Here is a 10000-nt window from a genome sequence, read left to right as displayed (position 1 = left end):
GGGTATTGATTTGGTTGGTGGCCTGGGATTTCTCTTGGGGACTAATAAAAATAATTACCAAAAGATCATCAAAGGACTAACCTTCTGCTCCACACATGAATAAATACACCATTAAAATAAAAAGCAAAGCAAAGAAAGCTGTGTCCACGTGTGTGGTCAGTGCTGAGGGAGATATGGTGCTATTCTTAGGTAATGAGGGGTGTGGGGCACATGAAATGCATTTACTTTACCCGTTATGGTTCAGCTTTGGGCAAACAGTGATAGTATTATGTCAGGCTGTCCAAATGTCTAACCAAACCTAACCAAATTAGGAACTGAATGCCTGGACTGAATGAACCCTCAATGTTCATCAGGATCTTTTGCGTAAACAACCCATTTGGAATAAGCTTGTTTATTGTCCCTCCAGCGTCTTGTCCTGTGATGTCTGACCATTGTGGTCAACTGTGGGTACGTTGTTGAGCATGTTGCATAATTTGCACTCTCCCCGCCGTACACAAAAGCAGGCGGGAGGTGTGGGGAGGAGAGCATTGTCTCCAAGCTGCCTTTAAACAATGCCTAACATGACAGCCTGGCCCTCCAGAGGCCACTCTGGGCAACCATAGGAACCGCAACCTCCTCCCATCTCTCAGGAGAAGAGGGAGGGAGGGAGAGAGAGGAGGAAGAGGGAGGGGGAGAGAGGGGGAGAGGGAGAGGGGGGGTAGCAGGGAGACAGACAGCCAGCGAGGTGACGGGCTGGACAAGTGAGTGACAAGCCAAGCCAAGCCTCTCTCACCGCCGGCTAGCTGTTTACGTGCAGAGAGTACAGTTTCACACCTTTCATCCATTCCCCCTCTCTCTCTTTCTCTCTCTCTCTCTCTCCACCTCTCGTCAGGACTCAGGCAGTAGTTTTTCCATTTAAGCCCATGGCTTCTCAATGCTTGTTTGTCCAGTTCTCACCTTCCGTGTTTTGCCGCCACTGACTCGAGAACTTAGGGACGGTCAGTGATCAGCACTGGGCGGTGTGTGTGTGTGTGTGTGGGGGGGGGGGGGGGGGCGAATAATGGTGGCATTAGCGTTGGGGTGGAATGGGCCATGCTTGATTGAAGCATGTGCCTGGAGATAAGACTGATGCAGCGGCGGTGGCTCAGGGAAAGCCCTGCACTGCACAATGCCACACTGATGACATGAATGGAACAACAGGCAGCCCATTTGCCATATAGGCCACATGTATGTATGAATAAGGCGCCTCTATAGGAAGCTGCAAATTGCCTTTTCTCTCTTCCATAGAAAGAAGGTGGTATAGCCCCGTGAGCGGCTGAGGACAAGATGAATTAGCGCTTGGCTAGGGTCCTTTCTGTGCCTCCGACCGTGTGTGTGTGTCAGTACAATGCGGAGAAAAGGGGGACAAGATCACTGTGTTGTCTGGTGCTTGTGGCGGCTTGGCTTCTGTGCGCCTCCTGAAAAGAGAGAAAGATGAGAGGGACAGCACAAGCAGTTTTTGTGTGTGTGTGTGCACGTGTGTGCACGTGTGTATATCGTTACCTCTGCGCTCAAATCAAAGTGTGGAAATAACGAGGGAGGGCACAGATGCTCAGGAGAGGGCAGCGCTAGAGATCGGGTTTGGTATGCAGAAGACTGGACGTGCTCCCCTCCCCTGCCCTCCCCTGCCCCAGCACAGGCACTTCCTGGAAGGACACGGCGACCAGTCACGTCTCGTCTCCTCGGCTCCTCTTTCCTTTCTCCTTCAGCTCAGATCTGCGTCCTCAGGACTGGGGGGGAGACAGGACAGTTGCACAGGCATCTGCCGTATGCATTTCCTCCTTGCTTCAGATAAAGAAAAAAAAGATAGAGAAAAACGAAACAACACACACACACACACCCAGACACACACACACACCCACACACACCCACACACCCACACACCCACACACACACACACACACACACACACACACACACAGACCCACACACACACACACACACACACACACACACACACACACACACACAACACGCACACACACACGCAAACACTAACACTGGGAGCAGATGGAGACTCAAGGTTTAAGTGATTAGGTGCAGTAGATTGGAATACAAATTGGATTAGGTGAAATTAGACTGATGTAAATCGAATCGAGGCGCGGCGCTCTGCACTGCTCTGCTCCGCTCCGCTTTGCTCGGCGCTGGCGGGCCCTTCGCCTTCGCCCCTGTGCGTGTCAGGGCCCACCACTAGGCCCGGTGGATTATGGGAAGAAGCAGATGCTCCAATGAGATAGGAATTAATGTGCCTTTGACACCCCAGCTGGGGGCGCAGGGGAGGGCACGGAGGGTCCCCAAGTCTTTTCCTTATCTTGCACCCCATTTATCAATGTCACCGTGTTAATTAGTACTTCATTCATTAAGTCACTTATGGGGAGAATACAAACTACTCCCCCCCTCTCTCTGCCTACATGGCTGCCAGGGAAATTGGCTTCAGGGGGAGAGTCTGCTGCGTTGCCCCCAGTCCTGACAGCAGAAATATTAATGAAAAAAGGAGTGCTGACTGGGTAAAAATATGTATTTTTCAGTATTTTTCTTTCTGAGTGCAATACACTGTATGTCCATCCAAACACGGTGACAATAGAAGAACAGGTTGCATTGATATAATGTAGAGAGGGAGAGAGAGAGGGAGTGTGTGTGGGGGGTTGGGCTGGAGTATTGGGTGTCCCTCCCCCATAGCTCTTCTCCTTTCAGTGTCTACAAGCCCACTTTGGCAGACACCAGGCCTGATCAGTAATCAATGGGAGGGAAATGGCTGGAATTAGCCCAAATTAGGTGGAGTGGGGAGAAGTCAGCTGCCTTATGCCAGGGTCAATATGGAGCTGTTTGAAGCTTGACCCCTGTGGTGAAGGGAACAAGGAACATACACACACCCACACACTTTCAAACCCCTCACACAGACTAGCACAGGGATCAGTGGTGGGCGAACTTGGTAAACACCACCTTTCAGTAGCAGTTGGGGAAAGTGCAAACTCACAAGTACGTGAGTAAAGTTTTTTGTGCTGAGTGCGTTGCTAAGCACCCTGCGTGCTACGTCCTTGCAGTGACGCGGCACATGCTAGGCTAACGCTCTCTCTCTGAGCGCTGCTGCTGAGTGCTCTTAAAGAGAAGGCGGGTGGAGTTCTGCTGTGTCGTGCTGCATTGCTGGTCCTGCGGCCCGTCGTCACGCTAGCACACAGAGGACCAGTTAGCCGGAAAGGTCCAGAACACCGCAACCGCGTGACACCTGCAAGCGCCAGCGTCGCCTCTGGGTAGGGCATGGGCACTCTGCTGTGCAGTTCTCTCTCTGCTGCCTGCCTTCACCCGCCCATGCGGATGCGAAGGAGTGCCCACCTCAGCTTGGACTTGGTGGGGAAGAGGAGCTTACACAGAAATGTCCTTGTGATTTGAGAATACAGAGATTTTTAGGGACAGCAGGCCTCTGGCCCTAGAATTGACAGGGGGCACTTAGAAAGCAAATGATGATTGATGGCTTTCTGACAGCTCTCTTGTGATGGTTCTAAGGCAGAAAGGGATATTGCATAAATCAGTAGGCCTAAGGATTCATTGAATCTTTCATAAACAAACCTGAGGGGATGATTAGAAACCCGCCCGGATTTGATTTATGCAGCAGAGACAATGGATCTAGCAACTCATAATATTTAATTGATTTAGTGAATTTTTATTAGAGAGCCACATTTCCTCTTGCATTCCCTATGAATGTAGAGAGAGATAGAGAAAATGAGCAAAGACAGCCATACTTGAAGAAGAGCAAAACCTTAAGCACTTAAAGAGTTAGTATGAGACAAACACAGCCAATCTGGATACACAGTAAGACACCTCATAGATTTTCTTTGGACACAAGACAGCAGACCTCCTGTTTTAGATCCTTTTTACCAGCGGTCTAAGTCACAGCCAAAAGCCGACGGACTAAACTGTCACAGCGGGCTTACGGCATTCCGTCGTAAACTCAGTTTAAGGTCATTTGACCAGGCGGAACTGAGCTATATGTGTGTTTTAAAAGCAGGCGAGCTCGGGAAAGCAGGGAGTGGAGCTTAGCATTGGGTGTGTGACGATGTTGAGGTTAGCGAGGCGGAACCGAGCTTATGGCGGCGGCCGTAATTCAAAAGGGGCTAATTCGGCACTGTTGCTGGGCTAGCCCAGCCCTCGCCGGAGAGCCCTCGCTTGGCGCTTTCTCTGCGGATCAGACTCCTTTGTCTTGTGGTTTCTCTGCGGGCTTCAGTGATGTAAATTCTCCTGTGGCTTTGGGTTCTTATCTCGCAGGGTTAAGGCTTGGTCACAGACAAACACACGCACACATATAGGCTACACACGCACGCACACACACACATACACACACACACACACACACACACCATGGCATGTTGTTTTTTTCTCTTCTTGTAGGGCATTATCATAACAGCCAGACTGCAGTAGCTGGGCCGGTGTCACCCTGAGAATAAAGGAGCGCGCTAGCACAGGGAGGCCCAGGGGATTAGCATGTTCACACAGCGCTAGCCTCACTCCCCAAGGCCCCACTGCCCTTCCATCACACACACACACACACACACACGCACACACACGTACAGACAGACACACACACACACACACACAGTTTGTTCTATGAGACTTCGATTGTTGTGCCCCGGTCTACACTACAAGGACAATCATTCACTCTCTTTCCTTTTTCTTGAAAGGCTTTCCATAGCCTTTGGCTCACTATTGACATGTTTACATTCCACTGTTGTACTGTATAGACAGCCCCCTGCATCTGGCCTCGCGTGTATGCCTTGTTTGTTATTTACAGAGAGCTGGTTTACAGTGACAAGTGGGGAAGGGACTGTATTTACTGGCAGGATTAAAAGCTCGCTTGAAGGATTGCTGGAACAATAAAGCATGAAATAGCTGCGTGTTGGATGCCAGTGTACAATTATCCTCGTTTCCTGCCTTGATATGAATATGAATTAGGTTACTATCACACACTCTCTTTCATGCTGTTTCAAAAAGCGCTGATACCAGTAGAGTTGTTATTATTGACTGTGGATTACGCTGTACCAAAGTAGGGCAGTGTAGTCTTATGTGGACAATCAAACCTAAACGTAACCTAAACGTAACCTAAACCTATCTATCGTTTCTTTCCAGGATCCCGTCTTCGCCAGGAGGACTCCCCTCCGCGGATACAGGAGCACCCCTCTGACCTGATCGTGTCCAAGGGGGAGCCGGCCACCCTCAACTGCAAGGCGGAGGGCCGGCCCACCCCGACGGTGGAGTGGTACAAGGACGGCGAGCGCGTGGAGACCGACAAGGACGACCCGCGCTCCCACCGCATGCTGCTGCCCAGCGGCTCGCTCTTCTTCCTGCGCATCGTCCACGGCCGCCGCAGCAAGCCCGACGAGGGGGCGTACGTGTGCGTGGCCCGCAACTACCTGGGCGAAGCCGTCAGCCGCAACGCGTCGCTGGAAGTAGCCTGTAAGTGTCCCGCCGCGTCTCTTGTGTGTGTACAGTACTGTATGTGCGTCTCTCTCCCGTCTCTGTGATCGTTTAAGACTTAATGTGTCGACGGGTTCAAACCGCAGCTTTCGTCCTTTGAAGTGCATGCAAACCTCTGCACACATCTGCACACATCCCATGAGTATTGTGCCCAGACCAGACTGGGTGTAATGGTACAAACCCATATAGGCCTGAAGGGACATGGAACGACTCGGTCTGGCTTTGAAGCCCACAGAGGATCAAAAATGGGCATTTGGCATTCTTAAGGAACAATGTGGCCTCTCCAGAACGCACGTCATAAATCCATTATTTCAGCACACAGCTTCGGGGGCCTGGGTTTGATCGACGAAATGGGCTTGTATGTTTATTCCCCAAACATAAGTCAAAATCAGGAAATCACAAAGCCCCTGCCCACATCAAGTCAATGTAAATCACGCGTAATTACACAGTCTCTCTGTTCACAAAAAGCCTCCGAGAAAAGATGATGTTGCTCAGCACTTGTTCGCTCGCTGTTTACTCTTTCTGAGGGGAAAGTTGAGAGTCCGGGTGAATTCCTCATGTCATGCCGACCTGTGTCCGCTAGCGTTTGTATTACTTGTTTACCCTGATGGTAGATGGGTTCCCACTCTGATGTCTATTATGCTTTTAGATCAGATCACTTTTCTTGAAGTCTGGGTCTAAAAACGTTTTTGCTAGATTTGTTTGTGTCTAGGGTGGCTTTATGTGTGTTTTTATGTTTTTGTCTCCTGGGTTGCTCGGAGTCTGGAACTGATATATTTGTTTGTGTGTATGAGTGTGTGTGTGTGTGTGTGTGTGTGTGTGTGTGTGTGTGTGTGTGTGAGGCCGGGTAGATAGAAAGTGATGGCTCTGGTATAAGGCCAAAGGAATGATGGCTGTGGTATAAGCCCAAAGGAAGGATGGGGGCGACAGGGTTGGGATGGGGAAGAGGGACGTTGGATACTCGACACTGGGAGGCAGCAGGTGAAGCACGGGGGAGTGCCTGACTCGCAGATCATCTTACCTTTGAAGATTGGAAGCCCGATCATGACCCCTCAATCCCCCTCTCTCTCTCCACACACACACACACACACACACACACACACACACACACACACACACGACCCTTGGCGCTGGGCTCCTCTGTGGGACAGAAGGGCCCTGAGGGCCACAGAACATGTGCCCCCCCCCCCCCCCTCTTAAAGAGAGCCGCCCAGATGAGTGGCAGTCCAGAGCCTCTGTTCTCTGTTCTCAGTGGGAGAGAACGAGGGACCTCTGATTCGCCCGGCGACCACCCCGCTCACACACTGTGCCCCTTGCTGTTTGGCAATCCATTTCTAAATGTAGTCCGGAGAGCCCTTTTCTCTCTCTCTCTCTCTCTGTGTGTGTGTGTGTGTGTGTGTGCACAGAAGCGTATAGAGAGAAGAGGCCGTTGGCACTGCCAGATTTAAGTCATTAGAAATGAAACAGTATTGGCTCGCCCCCCCCTCCCTCCCCCTCTCCCCCCACAAGGGAATTGGCCCAGACTCTGTGCTTAAGTGAGAGCCTTTCATGAAGTCTGTTTCTCCCCCAGCTGATCAATACACAGCTATTTCTCTCACATTGTTGTGGAAGTAGGGGGGGGGGGGGGGGGGTGATCCATCTCGGAAAAACAGAGAGAAATGATAATGATATGAAAATCTACTGAGCCACAGCGGCCTTCAGAGCGGTAAGTGTGGTGCGTGGACAGGTGTTGGTTGGTGCGGGCGTAGTCAGGGGTCTCAGATTGACCTTTATGGACGCTGCCAACTGGAACATTCTTTAAAACTGTGATTAATTTGAACAAGATGAATTTGTTGCAGCGGGTAGGGGTGGTGATGGTGTGGGGTGAATGGTGGTCACTGGGATGTGGGCGTGTGTGTGTGTGTGTGCGTGTGTGTGTGTGTGTGTGTGTGTGTGTGTGTGTGTGTGTGTGTGTGTGCGTGTGTGCGTGTGTGTGTGTGTGTGTGTGTAAAAGGTTGATTGTCGCCGTGCCAAACTGCCTCTGATCTCCTCTCACACACCCCCCTCCCACCCCCCCAGGTGCGAACTGTGCGACAGCAGCTTGATCTATCGATCGCTGTAAGAGGGGTGCTCTGTGCCTAAATGAAAATTCATGAAACATTGATGAAGTCTCTAGATTATTCTTTTATTCTCTCTCTCTCTCTCCCTTTCTCTCTCTCTCTCTCTCTCTCTCTCTCTCCCCTTCTCTCTCTCTCTCCCTCCCTCTCTCTCTCCCTCTCTTAGCTGATGGGAGGTTTAAATGAGGTGTTGAATGCTTTAGTGCCTCAGGGTTGGGGGTGGGTCATGGGTCAGAAGGTTAGTCAGTGGATGAGGAAAACAAGATGCAGAAAAATGGACACCTTTTTGCAAATAACACACATGCACCCCTTGTGCACCAGTAAGGAGGATGGGGGGGCAGGGGGGGGTACAGTGCCAGAGCACCGCAGTTTCATCTGCTTATTTCTGGAATAAAAAGACCTCCAAGGACAAAAGCGAGCGAGGGAGAAGGAGAGAAAGGGAGAATGTGACCCCTGCACATTTCCCCGCTCGCTCCCTCTGTGCACGGTGAGGTACGCTTGATTACTGCTGCTCCTCGGATGTTCAAGGCCGTATTAGTTCCAGACTCCCGTGTAGATATCGAATAGATATCTCTCCCCCACTAACCCTCCTCTCCCCCCCTCCCCCCCCCAGCTCCCTACACCCCATACACCCCCGGCCTCTCTCCTCTGCCTCTCCCGGCTGCCCCCGCCGTCACCCACAAATGGGCTGTGCTGGACCCCGGTGAGATAATTGAATTGCTGGGCTGCTGTAACAGATTGAAGCCCAGTGTCTGCTGAGGCCGTCGCGCGCCACTGCTTCACAGACATCAGGCTGCAGGAGAGAGGGAGAGAGAGAGAGGAGGAGAGGGAGAGAGAGAGAGAGAGGAGGAGATGGAGAGAAGGAGGGAGAGAGAGAGGGAGAGGGAGGAAGGGAGAGTGAGAGGCCAGCCTCTGAAAAGAATCCCTGCATTATTAATGCTCCAGCCAGGTTGCTGGGAAGAGCCCACTGACTAGAATTAGCCCTCTGAGTGCATCCCCCCCACCACTTTAACACACACACACACACACACACACACACACACACACACACACACACACACACACACACACACACACACACACACACACTCGGCATTTGTATCATGGGTTACTAAACCAACCGAAGCATAGATGGATGAGCAGACATTCTGTCGCTCTGTACTGATAAACAAGGAGCACAGGCCTGTCACTGTCAACGCACACAGAAACATCCGGATTGTATCTCCTGCCTGCCTGTGTTGACTTCGTCGTAGGCCAATTCCGTTGCTATTAAATGCAGATAGATGCTCAGGAAAGAGGAGGTAGAGGAAGATGAGGAGGAAGAGGCGGCGGTCGGAACTATTGCCCAGTGGGCCGATTGCGTTGGCTAATCTAATTTTCCCTCACATGCTTAAGCAGACTGACTCCAGGCCTTCAGTGAGTGGATGTATCCACCATAGATAAGAGTGAATCCTCCACCACCACCACCACCACCACCACCTCCCTCGTTTCACTTAGACATAAACTGGGTCAATGAGCAAGGCCCATAAATCATGCTGAAGCTCTTGACAGAAAATGCCGGGGCCCTTCGTCGCCGCGTTGAATAAATTTGCTAGCATAGCGGATCCTCGGAGTGCATACATAGGTACGTGCGGCATTTGACAAGCCGCACCTGGGGCGACAGAACCAGGAGGAAAATGTTAATTAGCCGCTATCTCCGCAGGTGGAGCGGGTGTGTAGCGCTGGAAACAGAGGGGTATTAAATGAGTGTCGTTTTTTTTTTTTTTTAATTCAGCCAAGATGGTGGAGCTGTGTTATTCTCTGCGGGGCGCCAAGAAGAATCTCGTCTCTTATTTTAAAAAAATCTTGAGATGTATTAAGAAAGTCATATTATATTAAAATATATTTTTACATGTGGCCTCCCCACTCTTTCCAGACACAGGACTAACTGTGAGGATGTCGGCTAATCAAGGCGGCGATGTCAGACTTAGTGTTGGCTCGGAGAAAGGTTAATTGCTACTCTCATCAGAATTAATCAGCACTCTGATTCACTGCCATGTTCATCCTGCTCTGTTTTCACAGAGGTGCTATTGCAGGTCATCCATTTCTGTACAATTATGTGCTTTTTTTTTTTTTTTTGCGTTGTCGATTAAATTCATTACATAAATAACAATACTCTACAAAATATATATTCTTAAAGGTGTCATAGCAGTGATATGAAGCTGTTATGTTATGTGTACTCTAGGGTAAGAGAAATAGAGGTGTTTGGTATGGGCTGGAAGCTATAGCATTCTCCAAATAAAAAGCAGGCGTAGTAGCAAATAAAGTGCTTGCCAGTAGTATGGGAGGGAAGGCAGGGAGAGTGACCTTGCTGATTTGGCGACATTTAAAGAATGCTAAGCTGCAGTAATGCAGGTGCTGAAGGTGTGTGTGTGTGT

At 50.4% G+C, this 10000-nt stretch overlaps 1 protein-coding gene across 1 annotated transcript in view; it reads left to right on the top strand.

Annotated features, from left to right (window-relative positions):
• The window catches only part of LOC134100074 (roundabout homolog 2-like), a 136888-nt gene that overhangs the window by 12818 nt on the left and 114070 nt on the right, over positions 1-10000 (top strand). The window contains exon 2 of the mRNA XM_062553122.1: positions 5140-5466. Within this exon, the coding sequence (XP_062409106.1) occupies positions 5140-5466 (327 nt within the window). The remainder of the gene's footprint in view (positions 1-5139; positions 5467-10000) is intronic.

This window comes from Sardina pilchardus, chromosome 13, assembly GCF_963854185.1.
Source record: "Sardina pilchardus chromosome 13, fSarPil1.1, whole genome shotgun sequence".
Classification (NCBI taxonomy): Eukaryota; Metazoa; Chordata; class Actinopteri; order Clupeiformes; family Clupeidae; genus Sardina; species Sardina pilchardus.
This window is presented reverse-complemented; position numbering and strand designations above follow the sequence as displayed.